This window comes from Choloepus didactylus, chromosome 5 (assembly GCF_015220235.1).
Source record: "Choloepus didactylus isolate mChoDid1 chromosome 5, mChoDid1.pri, whole genome shotgun sequence".
Classification (NCBI taxonomy): Eukaryota; Metazoa; Chordata; class Mammalia; order Pilosa; family Megalonychidae; genus Choloepus; species Choloepus didactylus.
In genome coordinates, this window is record NC_051311.1 from 152,994,033 (window position 1) to 153,018,380 (window position 24,348).

The 24,348-nt window shown below is 41.1% G+C and overlaps 1 protein-coding gene across 2 annotated transcripts in view; it reads left to right on the plus strand.

Moving 5' to 3' along the window:
* The window catches only part of HECW1 (HECT, C2 and WW domain containing E3 ubiquitin protein ligase 1), a 402,469-nt gene that overhangs the window by 171,207 nt on the left and 206,914 nt on the right, over positions 1 to 24,348 (plus strand). For both annotated transcript variants that reach the window (XM_037837142.1, XM_037837143.1), the window contains exon 3: positions 14,280 to 14,604. In XM_037837142.1, the coding sequence (XP_037693070.1) occupies positions 14,280 to 14,604 (325 nt within the window). The remainder of the gene's footprint in view (positions 1 to 14,279; positions 14,605 to 24,348) is intronic.

Genomic DNA, 24,348 nt, shown 5'->3' on the forward strand with positions numbered 1-24,348 from the left:
CAGTCTCCTTCCTCCCTCTTCCCACCCCCCTGCCCCAGGCAACCCTCTGCTTCAGATGCACTGCTCTTTTTACTCTCCCCTGAACATGTGGTGTTTACTGCCCCCATGCTATTGTACCTGCTTCTTCTGCCTAACGTAGATTTTCTCTGCTTCTCCCTGAAGTCTTATTTCCTTTCCCATCAGAAAAAATAAGTGGCACTTCCTCTGACCTCTACATCCCCCTAAAATTTTTTGTTTGTCACCTTATAGTGTAATTATCTGCTTATGTATCTTTCCCACCCACTGGACAGAGTCCAGCTCACAACATATAACCTCACCACCTAGTGTGGTATGGAGCATGGCACACATGTTTGTAAGTATTTAATCTATAGGTTAATTAACTGTTGTACACCAATTACTTTGCTATACAACAATGGTGGTACCTTTGTACCACCATTCTGTTCAAGATAAGATTACAAATACATTATATTCCGGAATGTTAGTCCAGTTCAGTCCTTATGAATCAATGTGGCCAAGCTTTGCAAATATAAGGATTCAAAAATGCCAAAATTTACTTCCCTAGTTACTTCTGAGGAGCAAGGTATGGTGGGACACATGCTATTAAGTGATGCAGACTCCTTTCAAATTAAAATTACGTGCAAGTAACATTTGCCTTGGAATGCTCTCCAAGATGCTCAGCTCATCGCAGTGTCACTGCATGAGCTCAGCAGCTGTGAGAGCCCCATAATAACAGGCCATATGTGTTGACATCTCCTGGACCCTGTGACCACTACTGGATCTTCCTTTATTAACATATCTCTTAAAGGATCCAGTCCATGCCTCATTAATTTGCCTCTCTTCCTCCCACAACATGTTGGCATTAGACCTGTGTGTTTAGACTTAAGGGACCATCTGATGGATAAGGCTTCTCCTTGTATGTAGACCTTGACTTTTGAAGAGCTGTTGTATGGGCTCCCCAAGACGTACCAGGCTCCTGGCTTCTTGCTCTTCTCCCCATTGCTACGGTGTGATGTTTCTAAAATGAATGGATTTTATCACTTCTCAGGCTCCCCTTTCCCCAGAAGGGGAACCTTATTCCTTGGAGTGACATGGAAAATCTTCCTCCCACACTTCCAGCTGCCCCACCTGATCCTCTCTGGCAGGCAGCTAACAGAAGCTCCCATGACGGGGAAGCGCACCATGCTTTTTCCTAATGTGCCTTTGCACATGGAGTTCTTTCTGCTCAGATTGGATTTCCCAGATGACAACCTTCCTACTGTTCCCTCCACATGCAGATTCAATGTTTCCCCATCCCCGGCCTCGCCCTCCCTCCCCCAGGACCTTGCCCACCACTCCTTCCTGTCATCGTGCTCCTCTTTGTGTTGGACTTTAAGGCCAAATGTCTGTCTCTGTAGTAGACTTGTTGAGGGTCTGAGCACTGTTTAATCCAGTATTTAGCACAATGTCTAGCACATACTCAACACTCAATAAACATTTGCCAATTGAATGGGCAAAAGGAAGAAAGAAGAAAACCACAGACTGAGTCTACTTAAAAATCCACCCAAACTTTAATGGGTTCAACCTCCCAGGAGTTGTAAAAATTTAAAAGACAGCATCTAATCAGTACCCTAAACTTCTATAAAAACAATAACATGCTTTCGAGCATTAGCTTGAATATGTTTGCAAGCTTAGCACCTCATTTGAAATGTTACTAAAGGGAACTTCTTAGAACTATATTAACTGGTTGGCCACTTTACCTGTTAGTTTTCAGACATATGTGAGCACAGTGATGCATAAAGTTGGAGAACACACTGTGGCTCACATTCTCAACAAGTGTGATGCTTCCCTCCTAAGCGAGGAGCTCGGACAGTGGCGAAGGGAGGCTCGGATCCCTGTCATGGCTCTACTAATTTGCTTGGGGTCAGGGTATGTTATTGCACTTCTGGCTTCAGCTTCGTTTTGAGTAGAAGAAGGGTCTGGACTGGAACCTTCCCACATCTCTCATCCTGGGCTTCTATGTGATTCAAGGTCTTATATAACGATTTTGGGTAATTGGACTGTGGCCAGGCATGGAGCTGTCCCTGGTGATGAGAAGAGATGTAGTCACTCCATCCGGCACAGCATAGCCCTGCCGAGCTTGGGGAGGAGTGGGAGCTGAGGTGGTCATGGGATGCACCTCGCAAATCCCCCACAGATGGACGGCCCCAGGGGGATGATGCAGCAAATGTGCAGCCAGCCCCGCTGCCCATTGCCCCCACCAACCAGGCTCATAGTGGTCATCAGGGTCCCCTGGAACATCACTGGGGTTCTGGGAGATGAAAGTCTATCCTTTCCTCCTACAGGTATCAACAGGTGAAAAAGGAATGTTTCCAACTTCTGTCAGGATAGTGAGTGCCCTCCTGAGGAAGAAATGGACCTGTAGAGAGGACATGATCCCTTTCACTTCCATGCACTCCCATTCTCTCTCTCTTTCTCTCTCTCACACACACACACGCACGCACACATGCACACACACACACACACACAGAGGAGTACCACTTCTAATGATCTCTCTTTTCTTTGTAGATCAGAAGGAGGGGCTGGGTATAGAGAATTTCCCCAAAACTACATGGAGAGACCCTCCTGCCCCCCACTTTCCCTTCTCCCCTGCACCTACAGCCCCTGCCCATTGTTCTGGCCACACGAACCACCCAGATCACGACAACCTCATCGTCGAGCACCTCCAAGGATAAACCTCCCAAGTGGCCCAGAGCTGCCCCAGGAAATTCCAGATTTGACAAAAAGGCAGCAAAAGGCACTGTTATGGATTGAATCACGTCCTCCACGAAGGCATGTTCAGTGGATGTGAACCCATTTGCAAATAGGGTCTTTGAAGATGTTATTATTAAGATGAGGCCCTAATCCAATATGACCAGGGTCATTATACGCAGAAAAAATTTGACCTAGTCAGTAGGAGACAGACAGGAGCAAGACGTCATGTGACGGAGGCAGACTGAGTTATGGACAGCCAGCAAGTCACCACCAGGACATTAAAGTCTTCAGAGAAGGCCTGGCCCTCCTGACACCTTAGTGTTGGGTTTCTAGCCTCCAAAACTGGGGGTCAGTAAAGTCCTGTTTTAAGCCAACCAGTCTGTAGTATTTGTCGCAGAAGCCCTGGCCAACTAAGGGAGCTACACAGTGCAGCCCAGCCCCCACGTCCTGCCTGCTCTTAAGGGCGAGGAGTGAGAACAGCATCTGAAGAACAAGAGCCACGTCCTCCCCTCTGCTGCCAGCGATGGGAGCTCCAGAGGGAAAGCAGGGCAGGGCCCTTCAACTCTCCCAACCTACTGTTGGCTTTGTTTTGTCATGATAAGGCTTTATTTGTTCCTAAAATAATGTGTTTCACTATCATTTTTTAACAAGCCTCTTTCCTTTTAAACCATGACTTCCTATGTGGACATTCTTTGGCTCGCCTTGATTTGCTTATTAAAATTTTCAATGCCTAATGTTCCCCTTCAGCCAGCAATGGGTGGGCTTTGATTTCTTCAAAGAGAAGGAGCCCACACAGCTTAGTTTACATAAGTCTATGATATTCTTTGGCACATGGGCCAACACAAAAGCAAAGCTTTTTCAGCATGTGACTTTGATGCTGAAAACACAGTTTTGAGATACAAATTTCAGAAACTGTTGGGTGCCCTGGAGCTGAAAAAAGAGAGGGAGGTGATGTAATTGGCAGCGGTGCAGATTCCTGCTTAAGTCCAAAGAAATACCACCACCATCTCTCCCGTCCTCTAAGCCCCTCACACCGATCTCCATCCTACAACCTCATTCATACACAGCGGTTTCCAAACAGACTCAGGAATGCACAGCCGGGACTCAAATCTCAGGATATCATATTTAACCCAATCCCCAAGCTTCCCTTCTTATTTGTCTGATGAGGAAAGTGACTGCCAGGGAGATGGAAGCCTTCCTTTTCAACCTAACAGATTGTTTCCCTCATCAATGATGGTGCAGAGGAAATATGTCGGCACCATGATTTTTATGCTCTCTTGCGCCCTGCCTGGAAGGATGTGGCATTGGATCTGATGGGAAGTTTCTGCTTTTAGACTGATGGGGCCTGTAGGACCCCACAGGTGGGCTTTGGATAAAGCTGTCCTGGCCTTGTTCTGGTACCACCAGACCCAGACCTCCCCACTGTGCCTGCACCACCCCCAAGGGGTATTTGCCATCCAGACACCTGATCCATACCAGTGAAGTAAGGAAACAGCCAGTACCTCAGGATTCTGGTACCCAGCCTGGAGCTCACAGCAAAATATGCACCCAGCAGTGTTCCTGACTTGAGAAATGGAGCATCACGTAGTGACTCTGAGACTCAGGAGGCAGGTGCACCTCTGTCCACACATCACATACTCATTCATTCATTTATTCATTCCTTCAGCAAAATATTTGCTGAGCATCCACTACATTTTTGCCAGGCATTATTTTAGCTGGAAATGCAGACCCAAAGGAGCTAGACAAGGGCCCTCTCCTTTTGGCTTCTATCTTCTAGTAGAGGAAGACTGATAGAAAAGGACAAGGACACCAATTTTAGGTGGAACATGTCTTTCAGGCTTTGGCTGTATCTGCAACAAGGACAGAAGGGAAGACGTGGGATTGAGAATAGGCCGTGCATTGGAGCGGGGAGCAGGGATTCATGAAGGATGGAACAGTTTAGAGGGCTTGTGAATGTGGCTTGAGGGCAACACAGCAAAACCAGGTTGGTTCGGCACCTAGCGAACCCTCTTCAGTTTTTACTGAAGACTGGAACAAGAAATCTGCCACTATATTCTTGATTTTTAAAAAATCCTTTTGAGATATTGTCTACCACATTGCATGGGGTTCTCTACATACAGTCCAAGATGAAGGATCTTTGTTTTGTAGGCTTAATTTTTTTTTATTAGAGCAATTGTAGACTTACAGAAAAATCATACAGAAAGTATAGAGTTCCCATATACCCTCCCTCTCACACACATGGTTTTCCCTATTATTAACATTTTGTATTAGTATATTTTAAAAATTGATGAAGCAATATTATAATTATGCTATTAACTTTAGCCTACTGTTACATTAGGTTTCATTCTTTCTGTTTTACAGTTCTGTGGGGGCTTTTTTGTGGTAACTTATATACAACATCAAATTTCCCTTTTATCTATTTTCAAATATACCATTAAGTAATATTAATTTCATTCCCAAAATTGTGCTTCCATCCGTCATGCAATGACAAAACTTTCCCATCATCCCAAAGAGAAACTCCATATAAATTAAACATTAACTCCCCACTCCCTATCCCTGCCCCAGCCTCTGGAAACCTGCATTCTAGTTTCTGATTTTATGAACTTTCATATTCTGCTTGTTTTATACAAGTGAGAATATTCTGGCTTATTTCACTCAACATGATGTCTTCAGGGTTCCTCTGTGTTGTTGCATGCATCAGTACTTCCTTTTTATGGGCAAATAATATTCCATTGTATGTCTATACCACACTTTATTTATCCATTCCTCTGTTGATGGACACTTAAGGTGCTCCCACATTTTGGCAATTGTGAATAATGCCACCATGAACATTGGTGTGCAAATTTCAGTTCTTTGGGGTATATACCTAGGAGTGGGATTGCCAGGCCGTGTAATAATTTTGTACTTAAAATTTCTGAGGAGTTAGCAAACTGTTTCCACAGTAACTGCACCATTTTATATTCCCATCAACAATGTATGAGTATGCCTATTTTTCTACATCCTCTCTGACACCTTTACTTTCTATTTTTTAATACTAGCCATTCTAGTGTGTGTAAGATTATATCTCATTGTGTTTTTAATTTTTATTTCCCTGATGGCTAATGATGTTGAGTATCATGTACTTATTGGCCATTTGTATATCTTCTTTGGAATAATGTCTATGCAAGTCATTTTCCCATTTTTTAATTGGGTTGTTTTGTTGTTGAGTTGAAGTTCTTTATATATTCTGGATATTAAACCCTTATCAGATATATGGTTTTCAAGTATTTTCTCCCATTCTGTAGGTTGTCCTTCTAATTGCTTGATAGTCCTTTGATATACAAAAGTTTGTAATTTTGATCTGATAACATTTATCTATATGTTTCTTTTGCTGCTTGTTATTTTGATGTAAAGCCTAAGAAACCACTGACCACACAAGGTCCTAAAGATGTTTCCCTGTTTTCTTAGAGGAGTTTTATAATTTTAGTTCTTCTATTTAGGTCTTTGATCCATTTTGAGTTAATTTTTGTATATGGTGTGTGGTAGAGGTCCCTCTTCATTTTTTTTACGTATGACTATCCAGTTCTCCCAGCACCATTTGTTGGAGAGAAATTGGCACTTACTCTTATTGAGGATCCCTTGTATGTGATGAATCACTTTTCTTGTGCTCATTTCAGAATTCTCTCTTTGTCTCTGGCATAAAACAGTTTGATTAATATGTGCCTTGGAGTAGGTCTCTTAGAGTTTATCCTGTCTGGAATTCGTTGAGCTTCTTGGACATGTATATTTATGTCTTCCATAAGATTTGGGAAATTTTCAGCCCTTATTTTCTCAAATATTCTTTCTGCCTCCTTTTCTTTCTCCTCTCCTTCTGGGACTTCCATAATGCATATGTTGCTAAATTTCATGTCCCACAGGTCCTTTAGGCTCTGCTCATTTTTTTTCATTGTATTTTCTACCTGCTTTTCCTATTGCACATTTTGATTGTCCTGTCTTCTTGTTTGCTGATTCTTTCTTCTGCCTGTTCATGTCTGCTGTTGAATGCCTCTTTGTATTTTTAATTTCCATTATTGTGTCTTTTGTCACCATAGGTACTGTTATGTTCCTTTTTAAACTTCTAGTTCTTCTTTTTCTTCATCCATTTTCTTCTTCATTTCCTTTAGTTGTGTACCTATATTTGGTTTCTTTCTATCTATATTTTCCTTTAACTCCTCAAATTGATTTAGGAGTTCCTATTGAATATCTTTGACTAGTTGTTCCACTGTCTGTACTTCTTTTAAAGTTTTAATTTGTCCCTTGAATGATCCACTTCTTCCTGTTTTTTTGTATGGCTTATGATCTCTTTTTGGGGCATATGGTCATTTTGCTGTGCTTACTCTGAAAGTCAGTTTCTCCCGCTTGTCTAGGGTTTTAGTGAGATTGGCTGTGCATTAATCTTCTTCATTGCTTGGTCCAGTTTATACTGAACCCAGAGCAGCCCATATCTAACAGTTGGGATGTTCTCAGGTCTTTCTGCACCTGCCTCTTGCCCGGGTCCTGTGCAGTGACTTTTCAGATTATCCTGTGTGCCTCTTTCTTTTCTGGAAAAGGATTTCCTTCCTCTGTTCCTCCTCCAGGAGTTCTGGGCTGTCCTCTTTGTTTTTATACAAATATTCCAACTCAGAAGCTCTGATGTGCTCAACTCCTCTCCTGCTCTGGGCTGCATTTCCACTCCAGCTTTCAGCCCTGGGTCCACCCTGCCTTACAGCTACTCACTTTCCTCTTTTCTTGTGGCTTTTTCTGCCTTCTGTAACTTGCACATTAGGAGACCCAGACCCGTAGAATTAGATGGGGTCAGTGTTCACAAATGTCTGTTTTTGTTGTTGTTCTTTAGGTACACCAGCAATTAGGGACCAGGCTGGGAATGTGCACAGCTTGCCAATAGTTCCACCACAGGTCCCTCTGTTTTTCGGGTGTTTTTCGCCAACCCCTAGATCCCCGCCTGGGTCTGTGTGGCCCTGGGTCCCATGTGCATGGGACACTAAGCCCCTTCTGTGAGTGGCTCTGTAGTTGGCAACCACAGTAGGAGGGGCCCAGGCCAGGCCCTGTGGGACCAGGTGTGGGGGAGGGGTCTGGACTGGCAAGTCCCTACAGCTTTCCCAGCTCTTTTTCATTTTCGGTGGGTTTTTCTCCCCTTTGATTCAACGTTTGTGGAATCTTTATAATACTCCAGGGGAAGTCAAACCTGCCTTTTTATTTAACTCTCTCCAAGGGGGAATATGCCTTATGCTGCCATTTTTATGATGTCACCTCCCCCACCAAGATGAAGCATCTTATTAAGAACTTGGAGAGTTGCTCTGATCGTGAGAACTAACCTTTCCTTTTATCTGTTTAGCTGCTAAGATGCTCAGAAGAATATCTGGATCTCAGTTACTGCAGCACATCAGTCCACGGTTATAATTTGGAGGGAGTGTTTAAGAGTGTTGGAGTGCTCACTTATTATCACACAGACTTGGGTTCAATTCCCCTTCTCCTGCTGGAAGATGTGTGATGTAGGGAATGTGTAGTAGCCCTTCTGAACTGGTTTTCTCGCTGATAGGGAAGAGTAATACTTGATGGGGTTTTAATGAGATAATATATTAAGTAATCTGCATAGAGTAAATGCTCAGTAATTATTAGTGTCCTTTTTTTATTGCTACTTCCTGATTTCTATCTGTTTCATGTTTCCTTATTCCATTACACATTTTTTTGTTGTAAATTTTTCAAATCCTTTGTGGAAAAAGACAAGTCATATGTTAATCTTTTTTAACAAGATCTGTTACTCCTGGTTAGAATAACCACAGCTGAGTGTAGGATTAAAAAAAAAAAGTGTCAGTCATCCATTTGCTCCACATAAAATCTTCTCTTGGACTGAAAATCTATTATGCTTCTCCCAACTAAATAAAGTTTGTTTCTATACCTCATCTCATATGCTTTAATAAAATTTCCTTCAGAACCTATGTTTTTTACTTCCAATTTTTTATTTCTTAATGTAGAGGCAATTTTTAAGAATCATGTTCTCTCCTATAAATATGCCTTTTGTCTGCTCTCTTTTCATTTCAATATGGCACTCTCTTACAGCTTTATATTTCAAAACAGAAAAGCTAGTAATGACTTTGTCAGATAGAAATTGACACAGCATAATCTTTTTTCTCCCTATTTCCTTAAAAAAGAACCCACACATAATAACACATTCCTTCCCTAGAATTGAAGGTTTTCTGCTTTTATGATTCTATTTCCTTACAGAAGAGGTTTTGTTTTTGATAATATGCTGTACTGCCTAAGAGTGTCTTAAAACATATTAGGCATGCAAAGCCTGGATTTTTTAAAAGTCCAAGAACATATCACTTAATTCAACACATGTCAACAATTACAATGTTTTTTAAGTTGAAAAATAAAACAAATAAGCAAAAATCATTGATGGAAGCTCCGTTACAAATGGGGACTAAAACAGCAGTTGGCATCTTACTGTCTATAAAGCGGGGCTCTTTGCACAATGTAATTAGATGCTTTCAGGGGCTCTCTCTTTGGACCCATATTTTCAAGGGTCAATTAACATTGATGCTTAACAGAGCCCATAATCATTGGCCAATTACAACTAGTAATTGGAAAATTGCAATGTTACTGAAGTTCTCGTGGTCTTATCAGTGTGATAGTGTCTATAACTGTAGGTCAGAGAAGGCAAATGACACTGAATTACTTGGTGGGATGGAGACAAAGCTGGGAGCAATTTAGTGGTACTCACTGCCTTTCTGTTCATACAGAGAATGGAGGGAGCCACTCCTCCCCTTTGCAGACAGTAAGAGAGGGGTCTTCTGTCCAGCAGTATTTGCCGTAGAGGTTAAGAACAATTGTGGTGTTGTAAAACATTGGGATCCTTGTATAGGAAGAGAGCAATCTTTTACCCAGGTCTGTTTTAAAACTGGGCAGATCCTCATCTATCTCCCACGGTTCAGATGTGAAGGAAGAATGATTATATTACTTCCTCCAGCTGATGATTCTATAGCTTCAGCTAAGAACACTCATGAATCCGGTGGCCACCAAGACTCAACCATGGGGCAATCAACTCTAGCCACCTGCTGCAATCCCACCAGGAAGCAATTCTTGGGCATCTTTTAACAGACCTGCTCAGGATGTGATGACAGTGGGATACAGTTTAATGTGAGCTTCCTTGCATACTTTTTTGTCCCCATCTTTATCTTCTCTCTTTGCAATATATACTACTAAATTACCACGTCTCTGTAGTTTATCTATTTTTATGAGCTGCCTTAAGCCCTTTATGGACCAAGATGGGATATAGTTGGAAAAAACTAGTTCTATTAATTAGAGTTTGGAGGGCCTTTTATGTGCCAGGAATTATGCCCAGTACATGGAATATTAAAAAGAAAAGCAGAGGCCTTGCAAGCACAGCAGCTTCTCAGCTTCCTAACCGTGTATTTCCGGACAAGTTACTTTATCTGGGTTTCATTTCCACATCTGTAAAATGGGGTTGTTTTCAGAATTTAATGAGATAAGTCAAGTGCCCAGGGCTAAGCATGGGCAGGTTAACTGGCAATAATATCGTAAAAGAATCCCCACAGGAGGATGGGATTCCTGTGGAACGTAGAGCAGAAAGCCCCAGTGTCTTGGGAATGGGGAAGGACACAAGTCGAGGTTCTAGCAGAGTTGGTGCTTGAGCATGATCTAGAAGAAGTAAAATCCTTCCTACAAGTATGTTTGATGGAGGATACGTGCAAAGACCTGGAGGCTGAGCAAGTACCGTGTCCAAGAAGGAGTTTCGAGACCAGCCTTCTTCTTCCAAGCAAATGTCACTATTCCCATCTATTAAATTACCAACAAAGTCTTTCTTTGCTATTTAACTAAAATAAATTGAGATAATTGTAGATTCACTTGCAGTTCTAAGAAATACTGCAGAAACATCACTTATACACTTTGACCAGATTCCCCCCGATGGAAACATCTTGCAAAACTACAATACAACATCCCAACGAGGATATTGACCTTGATACAATCTGCTGATCTTATTCAGATTTTCTCAGTTCTACTTGCACTCATTTGTGTGTGTATTAAATTCTTTAGCATTTTATCATCTATATCGGGTCACGTATTCACAACCACAGCTGAGATACAGAACAGTTCCACCAAGACAAGGACCCCTCGGCTTGCCTTTTACAATTCCTTGCCTCTTGCCTACACCCCTGCCCTTGCCCCTGGCAACCACTAATCTATTCTCTAATTCTAATTTTTTTTTCATTTCAAAAATGTTATATAAATGGAGCTATACCATTTGTAACTTTTTAAGATTGACTTTTTTTGACCTACCACATTTTTCTTCCTTTTTTTCTAGATAATTTTACTTGCAAACATTCCATATCCACCAAACATATACTTCCTTTCCCCCTTTCCCTGTCACCTAATAACCTCTAATCTACTTTCTGTCTCTATGGATTTGCTATTTCTAGACATCTCTTATAAGTGACATTGTACAATATCTGTCCTTGTGTGTCTGCTTATTCCACTGAGCACAATGTTTTCAAGCTTCCTCCATGTTGTAATATATCTCAGAACTTTGTTCTTTCATATGGAGAATAATATTCCATTGTGTATATGGACTACATTTTGTTTAGCTACCTATTTGTTGATGGAGCAAACTTCCTTCTTGACTGAAGTTTCCTTCAACGTCTTTGTTCTCACTGTGTGGAGGGTAATGCCTGGTGTAATTTGACGAGCAGCTTCAGGAGAGTTGCCTGGCTTCCAGGGAATTATAGTAAAACAACTGTTTTTGTCCTTGACCAAAGAGAAATACCCTGTGCCAGTTTGGAAATATTATGTCCCTCAAGAAAAAGCCATGATCTTTTAATGCAATTGCATGGGATATCAGGATTAGGTTGTTTCCATGGAGATATGACCCACCCAACTGTGAGTGACAACTTTGATTAGGGTGTGACCTCTTGATTGAATGTTTCCATGGAAGTGTGGCTTCACCCATTTAGTCTGGGTCTTGATTAGTTTACCTGAGCACTGTAAGAGCTCAGACAGAAGTAGCTCAGAGCAGCTGCAGCCAAGAGAGGCATTTTGAAGACAGCCATTGAAAGTTGATGCTGACATTTTGGTGAACACCATTTTGAAATGCAACCTGGGAGCAAGCAGACACCAGTGACGTGCATTCGCAGCTAACAGAGGTTTTCCAGATGCCAATGGCCTTTCTCCAGTGAAGGCACCCTATTACTGATGCCTTACCTTGGACACTTTCTGGCTTTAAGAGCATAAATTTGTAACCAAATAACCCCTCTTTATAAAGCCAATCCATTTCTGGTATTTTGCATAACGGCAGCATTAGCAAACCAGAACACACTCCATAATCCTTTCGAAGCCCTGACGGAAATCACATAGATAAAAATCTGTCTCTTGGCTTCATCAACTTGAATTCAAAAATAGACTATCAAGCACAAAGCTTACAGATACAGGGATACCTGTGAATACTTGCATATTGGGCCCCTTTACAAAATCTCTAGGCTGTTTAACATTTGCAGTTTCGACTTTGTAAGGAAACCGGAAGGGCCATGGCTGGGAATGATCTGTGGGTCCATAACAGAAAGAATTTTAAATGTAAGGACCCTGGGTGATGGGAAGTTCCACTTTGTCAGTGAGCCTGGCTCACTCCTGGGACCTATGTTTCAGTGAGCTTCATTACGAAAAGCAGTAATGGTAGTAATGAGTTTACCAAGAACTTACTATGCTCAGTGCTTGACTTATCTCGTTAAATTCTGAAAACAACCCCATTTTACAGATGAGGAAACTGAAACCCAGATAAAGTAACTTGCCCAGAAACACATGGTTGGGAAGCTGGAAAGCTGCTGTACCAGCATTGATCATGGTTTGGACCAACTCCAAAGCTAAAACTCATAATGATATACTTGGCAGTTTCATCTAATTCTAAGTAGTTTTTAATCCTCATCGTAGTACTGTGCGATGCTATTAGTCCCACAAGTATGAAGACATTGTATGCTCTAGCAGCGGCCTTTTTATTTTGGAGATTTTGCAAAGATTGCAGGACGAAGGTCCCTAGAGATGGTTAGTTTACAGAGATCCTCCCCAAACTGCCCAGAGCAGCCACCGTGCCGAGAGGAAGGGGGTGGTTCAGACTCCCTGTGGCTCAGGTGCTTTGTCTGCCTCCCTGCAAGAACTGGTTTCCAGGCAACACCATGGTCAATCTATTTTCAAACTGTCACAGTGACAATTTTTTTTTTTTTTAATAGGACCTACGGCCCCAGTAGTGTAATGAGTTGCTCTCTGGAGCCTGGCATTTTTGCCCATAGTGGTTCCACGGTTACCATCAGTGGGGCTAGAGGAATCCCTAACAAGGGATACAGTGAATGAAAATGCCCCGTGACCACCAGGGATGCCCGTATAACATTTTATCAGACTAATGGACTTTTTATAAGTGCCCTGGTCTTGGAAGATGGAAAAGGTACAGATCTAAATTACTTCAAAATAGATTTATATCATTTAAAGAAGACACTGGCGCTGGTGCTGGTCTGGTCCTCTCGCTGGCAAACACAAAGTCAATAGCTGGCTGGCATTTGATTGATGTGTATAATAAGTTACAGCCCCTGAGGTCTCAATTTTTTCTGGCCTTAATTTTCTCTTCTTGAAAACACAAGTATCATTAGTTGTAGAATATCATGTATTTTTATAGGCAGGAGCCATAAAAATTTAAATCCCCGTTTGGGTTTACTTTGATGAAGTCATTGTCACCCTTGCTTGTTTCCAAAATGAATCCCGTCTACAAGTTCTATGTAATACCCTTTCTTCAATTTATTTCCCTGAATCAGCTCAGCTCATTTTAAGTGCTCACTGTTGTAATCAATAAATAATTTTTTACAACATGCATTTTTTTCTCAAGTGCAATGTTTACAATAATATTGGTTCCAGGGGAGACACACCCCTCTGAGATTGGAGTTTACTGAAAATTTTGGTGTTCAGTAAAGATCGCTAGGATGTCTGAAATCCTTACTAGAAATCTGAGACTGCCCAGAAACATTCTGTAGTGTGAGAGGGTTCTAAATGGAAAAGGACCACCTTACCGAACAGGGACCTCCTCTAATTCTGGGCTATGTAAAGGGACTTGAACACTAAGATGATCAGTGTTCATAACCATCGTTACCCTAAAGGAGGATCCAAGTGGATCCAATTGGATCTACTTTGGGGAAATCAAGAGTAGCACTTTGTTTGGGGGGCAGTCACATCTGCAGGGCCATTCTGCACACATCCCAGGCCTTCTAGTCTCAAGTAGGTTAGAGGGGGCTACAGCAGAGCATGGGAATATAAGGCCCCTTGGTGAGCTTAGGTTTCTCTTCCTGCCTTCCCTGTGGGAACCCAAGCTATAGAATGTGTCATGAGGAAGATGCTCTATGTCATGTCCCAAATCTGCCTGAGAGGACAGCTCGTGCACGGCTCGTTTCTTCCAGCACGCCTTTTGGTGCCTGTGAAGACAGCAGCCGAGCTGCCAACCTCTCCTGACCCTGCTGGTTGTCTCTTTGTCCCCACAGAACCTGTACCAGAACAGGTTTTTAGGCCTGGCCGCCATGGCATCTCCATCCAGGAACTCCCAGAGCCGTCGCCGGTGCAAGGAGCCTCTGCGGTACAGCTACAACCCCGACCAGTTCCACAACGTGGACCTCAGGGACGGCCCCCTCGGCGCTGTCACCATCCCCCGCTCCACCAGTGACACCGACCTGGTCACCTCAGACAGCCGCTCCACGCTGATGGTCAGCAGCTCCTACTACTCCATCGGGCACTCGCAGGACCTGGTCATCCACTGGGATATCAAAGAGGAAGTGGACGCCGGAGACTGGATTGGCATGTACCTCATCGGTAAGCGGAATATCCTTTGCCAGCCCAGCTTGACTGGCTCACTGACTTAGGTAGACCAGATAACAATGGCCCTCTGAAATACTGTCCCGTGGGTGTGGTTTTAGATACAATAAGTATGTTTATTCACACTCCACCCATATGTATGCATGAATATTTTAATAAACTCTCTTAATTTAATTAAAATGCACAAACATGTTATCTACCAGATCTTTTTTTAATGCAATTTTACTGAGATATACTCACACACCATATAATCCAGCCAAAGTATACAATCAATGGCACACAGTATCATCATATATATAGTCGTGCATTCATTACCACAATCAATTTTCAAGTATTTTCATTACTCCAAAATAAAGAAAAGAATACAATCAAACAAACAACATGTAAACAACCAATATACACACAGCATATGGATGTAATTTCAGTTTGGTCTCCAACATAATCATAGGTCTCTTTTCACTGGCTCTTTGGACATTCTTACTGCTTTTGTACTCAAAACACAATGGCATTATACACCGAGTCAGAACCAGCACCCCACAGACGAAGGCACAATGTGATGGTGGCAAGGAAAATGCCAGTGTGTCCGTGGTGATGGAGAAAGTTGACTTGACTTTAGCTATAGCTTGATTCAAAATTTTGAGATTTCTGAAGTCAAAAGTTCATTAGAAGAGCAGATATCTCTCTATGCAATTTTTCTGAAGTCTATGCAAATGAACCAAAATATGCAAATAAATTGGGCACCCAGGAAACTAACTTTATAAGTTTTACTGTTCTCATTGAATGGTTTGGAAAATAAATCCTATAGTTTTCAAGATATGAAAATAAATTTACATGAAGAAATGGATTTCATCTAATTTACTTATTGGAACAGGGGTAGTGGAAATTGACAAGCTCACACTGTTGGCAAGTAATTGTGTAATTAATTGCTAGATAACACAAGAGAGTTACACACCAGGTTCAATTGAATTTGGTCCTTCTACAGTCAGTCTGTGCAATGCACTGCTAACTCGTTCAGACACAATGTCAGATTTAACATCATCAGCTATCACAGGAAGTAATGGATTGTTATGAGTATTTTACAACCTGGACCCTTTTTCTGATAGAATAAAGGGGATCTTATCTGGCTACTAGCTGTCAGGGAAATATCTTTGGACTCTCACAGGTTTTGCAAACAGCTTAGTTTACATATTTACAATAAATACATTTTTGTAAAGAGGGAGAAACATAATTTTTGAAATTTTTGATAGTGTTTGCTTGCTAAATTGGATTTCCATACAGATAAAAATGAATTGCTTTAAAAAAACAGTTCTTGAATAAAAGTGTTTGAAAATCATCAATTCAGAACAGAGATTGCAAAAGAACAGCCTACCAAGCATATTTTGTTTAATTCACATTGTTTTGTTTTAAATATGATTAATTACCGACATTTAAAAATGTCGAGATTTCACATAGCAATCCAAATTTCCAGTCTCTCTCACACACAAAAAAGCCTCAGTTTGGCAAACTGAGCCTGTAAATTCTGCTTGACTATAATCAGCTGGAGTAAACATTAGCTGCCCCTGGCCTGCATCCTTCATTTCGCTTTTTTCCCCTTTCTCCCACCCCCACTTTAATTATGAATGTTGCATATTTATTTAGCACCTTAAACGCTTAGGTATTTGATCTCAGATCTAGTTTTGAGTCAACTCTTTACTGCTGTACCTTCCTGCAGCTGGTGGGTGTTGATGCAATTCCCAGTTAGGGAATAATGGGGAGGGGGGCATATTTGGGGAGAAGGTGATGAATTCAATGATGAACATCCTGAGTCTGGGGTACCCAAGGGACTTTCATCCATGGTGAATGAATGGGTGGGTCTGAGGCTTAGCCCAAGATCCACACTGGGGGGGGGGGGTGCATATTTTGGGCTCACCAGCCCCTGAAGTGGTAAGTTCACCTATGGATTTGTGTGTAGAAAGAGAGCAACAGAAAGGCCTGTCCAAGAGAGAGGAACTCAAAAAGCAGATGGAAGAGTGATCAAAGGGCAGGACAAAAGCTAGGAGAACACATCATAGAAGACAAGAGAAGAGGGTGTCAGACAAAGGAAGGGGCAGTAAGCAGTATCCAATGTCAAGAAATTCCCTGAGTGAATGATGAGATCTTCAGTTAACATGACATTTTGTCAGAGACCAAAGGAAACACAGCTCATGGTCTTAGAATCTTAATTCAACAGTTTGTTATTCTCGTAGTGGCAGCACATATATAGCTGTGAAGTTGTTTAATGCAAAATGCCAATACTTTCAACAGCATAGCATTTCAAAAATAATGTCCAAATCCAGAAATATCTGCTGATCTTGAAAGTTCACACCTTGTATATCCTTAGTAACTTATTTTCCAGTATTTGCAGTACCTTGCCAAAGATCACATCATAGATCCAGCCCTAGAATTTTAGAGGTAGTGTCTTAGTTTCCTAGAGCTACTGTGACAAGGTACGAGAAACTGGGTGTCTCGAAACAACAGGAATTTATAATCTCAGTTCTGGAGACTGGAAGTCCAAAATGAAGGTGTTAGTGGGCCATATCTCCTGCAAGGAAGAATCCTCCCTTGTTTCCTCCTAGCTTCTGGCGTTGGCTGGCAATCCTTGGTGTTCCTTGGCTTGCAACTGCAGCACTTCAGTCTCTGCCTGTGTCATCAAATGGCCTTCTTCCCATGTCTGTGTGTCTTGTGGCCAAATTTCCTCTTCTTATAAAGACATACCGGGTTAGGGTTCACCCAAATACAGTTTGGCCTTATCTTAACTAATCATATCTTCAAAGACCCTATTTGCAAACAAGGTCACATTCCCAGGACTTGAATATGTCTTTGTGAGGGACACAATTCAACCTTTAACATGTGGCAGTTTCACCTAATCTGTCATTTCCCAAATGAGGAAATGCTGATCCCAAGGCCACGCAGCCACCTACCTTGGTGGTGGAACTTACACTTCTAGCAGCATCTCGGGCTCATTCTTGCGCAGTGTCAGGCATGGGCCATGTCATTGGGCCACGTGGATGTACAAGTGCATCCCGGTTTGGATGCCTCCTGCATCTTAGGACTTCTAGAGCTTTCGAGGCAAACATACCTTTTCTTCCACTGCACACAGTGGGAGTCTTGGATGTGGGGTGCACTGTGTGTCCCTGCTCACTGACCCTCTCACTAATGCTGTCCTTAAACAAGAACACAGGAACCCAGTGATGGGGCAATAGCAATAACATTGCTGTTGTCATAAAAATGAAACAACATTTTGTTGCCCTTACATTTGGAGTGGTTTATGATGCACTAGACAAGAGTGATGAGTGGGTCTCTCTGTAGCATGGGATGGAGAATGTTCATGTGGTTTGTGACAGGTAGAACAGGTTTAAGATTATGCTCTGTTACTGGTCAGATGCATGGCTTCAAAATAGAGGGAAAAAATGCAACCTTCTTTATAGGGTTATGGAGAAGGATTGATGGGATAATGTGCATATACTGCCTGGCAATCAATAAGCGGTTGCTTCTTGATTTACCTTGTCAGGTAGCTTTATTTTCTGGATGCATCATGGCAAATTACCCTAATTTCCAGACTTCATTCAGTCTACACTTGGCCCTTAGATGTAGACTCAATTGTTTTAGTTGTACATAATAGACAAAGGCTTCTTACCAAACCAGCAGGGAACTGGAAAGAGATTCTAAATATCAGAAAAATGGGCAGAAAGAAGCTTAATGATTTGGTAAAAACAAAAACAAAGTCAAGTAAATAGAGGCAGATTGGTTAGAAATCAGTATTTTCAGGAAATGGCTTTTAATTATTCATTCAGCAATTGCAACTTGACTGACAAATAAAATCTAATTGTTTATTTGTTCTCTACTTAAAGAATCAGTAATGACCATGACTTATTCACACTACAGGAACAGCTTTGAACCATTGGTTAGGATATATACTTTGAATAATATTATTAGTGCCTCTAATTGTTAAATACTAAATTGAGAAGATATCTATACAAATATTTTTCGCCTCTTCATTTTACATGTCAATATTAAAATAACATTTAATATCTCAAAATACTATGTAGGATTATCATTGTTTAAAAATAGACATTCATTTGACTTTTTGGGAAGCAACGTTTATTAAAGCTTCTTAACTATGAAATAAATATGCAGTTAAAATCATGAACATATAACTGAACAGGTAAAGTAGGCATAATACACTCATAAGTTGTAAAACTAGCTTTCTTATTAATTTAGAGTTTTAATGAATCATATGTATTATCATACCATGTTATACCATGATATCCCTACACCACTCTAGAATTTGCCCAGGAATTTAAAACACAATGAGATTAGAATACATTCATGTATTCAAAATCAACAAATCAAGAGATGATAACTCAGAACAACATTAAAATTTAAAATTCTCTGAAGTGGAATCTTTGAAGCCTGGTGCCTGGAGACATACGTTCTCTTCCATAACTTCTAGTTTGCTCCACCTGAGTGTAGTTAGAGATTATGATCTGTTTCAAATTGTTATTTGGAATTTTTTGAGGCTTCTTTGTGACCTGCACCTGCTTAATTTTTGTAAATATCCCATGAATAGTCAAAAAGAATTTATATTCTTTGTTCTGAATTCTCTCTCTCTCTCTCTCCTTTCTCTCTCTCTGTCTCTCTGTCTCTTGCTATCTTTTGCTTTCTCTCTGTGTATGCTTGCATATATATATATACACACACACATATATGTGTGTATATTTGCATATGAAAGTTTAATCTTAATTTAAAAATTCATATATGTTCTTTGATCTCTATTCTTCCAGTTTTTGAATGGGGTATGTTAAAATCGCTGGCAAAAACATTTAATTTATCTCTATCTTCATTTCTGTAAGTTTTATATTTTGTAGTTATTGACACCTTATTTTAGGTGCATAAATGTCCATGATATTTATATCTTTTTTTCACTATTGTTTGTTTTACAGAGCTGTCTGTGTCCGTTATGTTATTCTTTGCCTTGAATTCTATTTTATTAGCTTTTAAGATTGTTACTTCAGTTTTCTTCTGCTTCCTTTTTGACTAGTGCATCTTTTTTCTTCCTTTATTTTCAATTGTTCTCTGTTTTTTTTTTGAAGTGTTGTTCTTTGTGGTGTTTATTCTGATCGGAGACTCTGACTTTTCATTGACAAGTACACTATATTTATATTTATTGTACTTACTGTTACATTAGGATTTATTTTTTACCATCTTTATTCTCTTTTATTTACAGGATTTTCTTTTTTGGTTCTTTTTTTTTTTTTTTTTTTTCTGCTTTCTATTGGATAGGCCTGTTGATTTAAAAGTTATGCATTCTCTTACTTTTCTTGTTGCAAATGCTTTTAGCCATAGACCAGTCGTTCTCAACCAAGGGGAATTTTGTCCCACAGTGCACATTTCACAATGTCTGGAGACATTTTGGTTGTCAAAATTGGGGTGACACATGCTAGTGTCCTCTAGTGGGTGGAGGCCAAGGATGCCACTAAACAGCCCACAATGCACAGGCCAGTCTCCACCACAAAGAATCACCTAGATCAGGATACCAAATTGCTGAGGCTTAGAAACCCCTATATGGATTCAAACTAATTTTTATTTTTCACTATTGATTCTTAATCCTATCAATATCTCTGCTTCCGGCACACTAGAACCTCAGCCAGCATGCTTTCATATTCCTTTCATCTTCTGCAAAATTGACTTTAATTTTGCAGACATGGGCACTTTCTTTGATCCTTTATATTTTTTAGCCTGCCTTTTTTATTTTCTGCAAATAGTAGTATAAAAGCAATGATAGATGAAGGCATACATATCTTGGCCACATGAGTAGCACTCATGGACTGTATCCTAAACATTAATTTCAGTGGAATTCAGTTAGCATTCCATGGGGAAAGAATTCTATGGTTAAATAAGAATGAAAAACCCTGCCTACATTACCCCATGATTGGAGATCCAAAATAATTATTAATGGGTTTGAGGAGTCCCAGAGCAGAGCAACCCACCTCACTTTATTTAACCCAGCAGTCCCTATATTTCTTGAGCAAGAAACACTTTCTTAATTACCACAATTTATCCTGAAGTGTTCCAGTTTGGGAAACAACACACTTGGAGTTCTGGGAATTTATAAAGTATGGAAACTCAACTCTTTCCCTTAGGAAACATTTCATGTGCAGAGCTTCACATTTTAATATTCAGGGCAAAAGCTGAAATCATGTCTTTGGCTAGATGCCTGCACACAGAAACTCCCAGAATGCTTCCAATGGCCAGCAAATGTTGAAGAACTGAAATTTTCCCTTTACATCAGACACACTATCAGAATATCTAGAGAAGGAGCTGAAGGTGTACTTCCTAGTTACAGCACAACCAGATACAGTAACTTGTGTTCACTGAAACAATCTGAGAAAGAAGCCACAGAGGAGGAGAAAGGGGCAATGATTTTTAGGGCCTCCCTTCCACTTAATCCCTGGGATCTCTTCTTGGTACAAGAGAGCAGAGCTGCTACATACCTGGCTTAGTAGTGAGAGAGGTGTGTTGATTCTCTCCCTCTCATGGGCTACTATTTAGTATAGCCGTAGTCCAGCCAATGTGGCAGAATCCTTGGAAAATTTTCCAATATTTGGTTATCAGATGGCATGACTTACTCTGAGAAACGGAAACCACATTGTATTTTTTTCTTAGGCTTAGAAGATCTGGGCAGCAGGTTCTCCTTTTCAATCAATTCTGGGCCTTCTTTGTATATATTCAGTTATTTTTATTATGCATTCAACATGAATTAATCATCTTACTGTAAATTCTTCTATTATAGAATAGGGTGTGGAAACCATAAATACAGTTTTAATTTTGAAGGCAAGAGAAAATATATTCCTTGACTTCTCAGGGATGCTTGTGTCTGTAAACTGCACTAAAGCTTTCTGACTCAAATAACCGCAAAGTTCTTTCCTCTATAATAAACTATGGAGCAGGAGGTAGAATTCTACATACTAGAAGAAACAAACTTCATCCAGCAAATACAGTCTATCATTTTTTGAGGAACTTAGTACATCTCTATGTATTCTATTCAGAATGACTTATGGTAAAAGTTTAAATGGTGCTGGCCTAAACAAATGTTCCAGGTTATTATTAATGGTTTTGCACAGTAAGTGTCATGGACCCTCTTTTTAGCCCTGACTGTAAATGGAAATAGCTGCTTCTAAGATGTCTGACACTGTTCTAAGACCGTTAAATGTATTGGCTCATTTAATCCTCACAACAAAATTTTGACATTGGTAACTATATGATCCCATTTTGTAGTGGAAAAATGAAGACCCAGGGGGATTAAATAAGTGTCTAAGATCACACAGCTAGTAATGGTAGATGCAACCTTCCTGCCTCAGGGGAGCTGTAAATATCCCTCTAGTCAGTATAGAGAGTACAACCATGACAAATAATCCAGAAAAAAAAAAAAAAAAAACTCACTGGGTAGAAGGCTAGTAGCTGCCAGCATCACAAAACCATTGCTTCTCTTCTTGTGTGCCTTCCTCTAGTATTGAATCTGGGTGGCTAAAAATTACATACCCCAGCTCCTCTGCAACCATGTTCTCCATGCACATTTGGTCCCTTCCCTTGGAGGCACCAGTGCAAGATTTGGAAGGTGGAATTGAGATGTGGGGATCTACTGCTGTTTAAAAGCCTGTGGCTGCTGCAAGTGCAGCCTTTGAGAAACTGAGCTTTTCTGCAGCAGTCCTCCACTGTCCACTCATGAGCTGCATCGGTGTCAAGAGTCCATTGCGTGGTGGTGGCTGTGACTTGCTTGGCTTGCCACTGGCTAGTCACTATGTCTGTGAGTTGCAAGGCAGTTGCAAGGCAGTTGCTGCAGACTGGACAGCAGCCTCCTGCTCTCCAGATTGCAACTCCTGCACTGTACTGTTGTGTCCTCAGAGGTCCCACGGTAGCCTTTCTGAGTGAGGCAGAGGCAGCAGCCTTGCCTGAGAGCCAGTTAGGCAGTGTTTTTCTGGGGGCTATGTCCCAGAGGCTCAGCCTAGAGTTCATTTCTCCAGTACCTACTTCCTTGCATTAAATCCCTTTCTGCTTAAAATATTGAGAGCATTTTTCTGCCTCTGCCTCTGCAAATGCATTTGGATTCATAGGCAAAGACTAGTAACTGTTCTAACGATTGGTGTTAAATGCCTTTGGGGAAGGAGTTGACCTCTGAGCATGGATGGCACAGGCAAGAATAGAGATGAAGCTATTTTCCCTTGTGAGATTTGTTATTAAGTGTTATTATTAGTGTAAGGGAATGGGACAGTTATCAGGACCAATTGCCAATCCCCTAAAATGTATTGGGTTTAAATGTGCATAGTGAAATACATCTCGTTTTCTGTAAAATGTGTGTTATTTTGCCATTCTCGTCAACCTTTCCTGATTCTTCTCACCCCCCCCCAACATTTTCTCTTGTGAGCCCCTATGGTTCTCTGAAACTTACCCATCCTTATACTTATTATAATTGCCTGTTTTCTTGACTGAATCCCCAAAAGCTTATAAACTCTCTGAGAACAAAGACCAGGTCTTGTTCCACCAGTGCATCTCCAAGGTTTAGCACAATGCTTGGAACGGAAAAAAGCAATCAATATATACTAATGCGTCAATGAACATGGCCCTTCTAGCTGTTATCGTATATGGGTCCCTGACCACGACTATTAACATGAATACTCTGGTGAATGGAGTGGATAAATTCAGATAAATACCACCCCGTGGAGAATTGCCATAATGAGGCATATTTCTGTCTGGGTGTGAGACTGGTTATATCTGTACTGAAGTCCTGGGGAGCTAGGAAAATATTATGCCTTTTTTCAGAAATGAGGCAATTACTGTAAAAGGCGTATTATGCAATCATCTTAGTAACCCAAACAGCTCTGCACACACACTGTGAATATAAAGACAGGCAAATTTTGCAAACAAGGGATTTTCCAAGGGAATCAAACTGTTCTTGCCGTTAATGAGGCAGAGGCGTCCTTGCTTTGCCCAATAATCTCTGTTAAAGGAGGGCCAGCCAAAAGCATATCATCAACCTGGCAGGTAACAAATACACTTGCCAATTATCTTATTTAATCCTCCTCCAAGAGGTTGCAATTTATTACTAGTCCCACTTTGCAGATGAGGAATCTGAATCTATAAAAGTGACACTCTTGGGAAATGGCACAAAAAACCCTCCAGAGCTGGGTCCTTTGCTACAAGTCCAGCCCTCTTTGCACCTCATCACCACCTGTTTTCTCAGTCCAGCCAGACAGAGGATGGGGACTTCGGGGCAGGGTGGGGACCCCTCAGTGCGAAGCAGGACTCTGGGCCAGCCCTCAGGAGCCTTGTGTTCTCATTGTCTCTCCAGCCCAGGTGGTGGATCTGGACTCTCAGAGCATGTTATTTTTTTCCCACAGTGTCAGATCCATGTATCTCAGATGGTTATTTTCTAGTAAAGTTGGAACTGCAAGGGCCCCATAGAAGATAATGTTCAAATTCATATCCCTGTCTTAGTTTGCATTGAAAGTGTAGTGTCTGCAACCAAGGAGGTAAGAGTCAGCTCCAAGAAGGCTGCATTCCTTTCAGGGCACTGGCTTTAAAAAGGACATCAGTGGGTTGAAATGTAATGAGTGGAGAAGGAGCAGGAGAGGGAAAAGCTCACAATCATCTAGCAACTCCTCTTCATGTCTCCATGCAGGAGTCTGTACCTGCCTTGGCCCTTGAACTCCAAGCCTGGGTGCT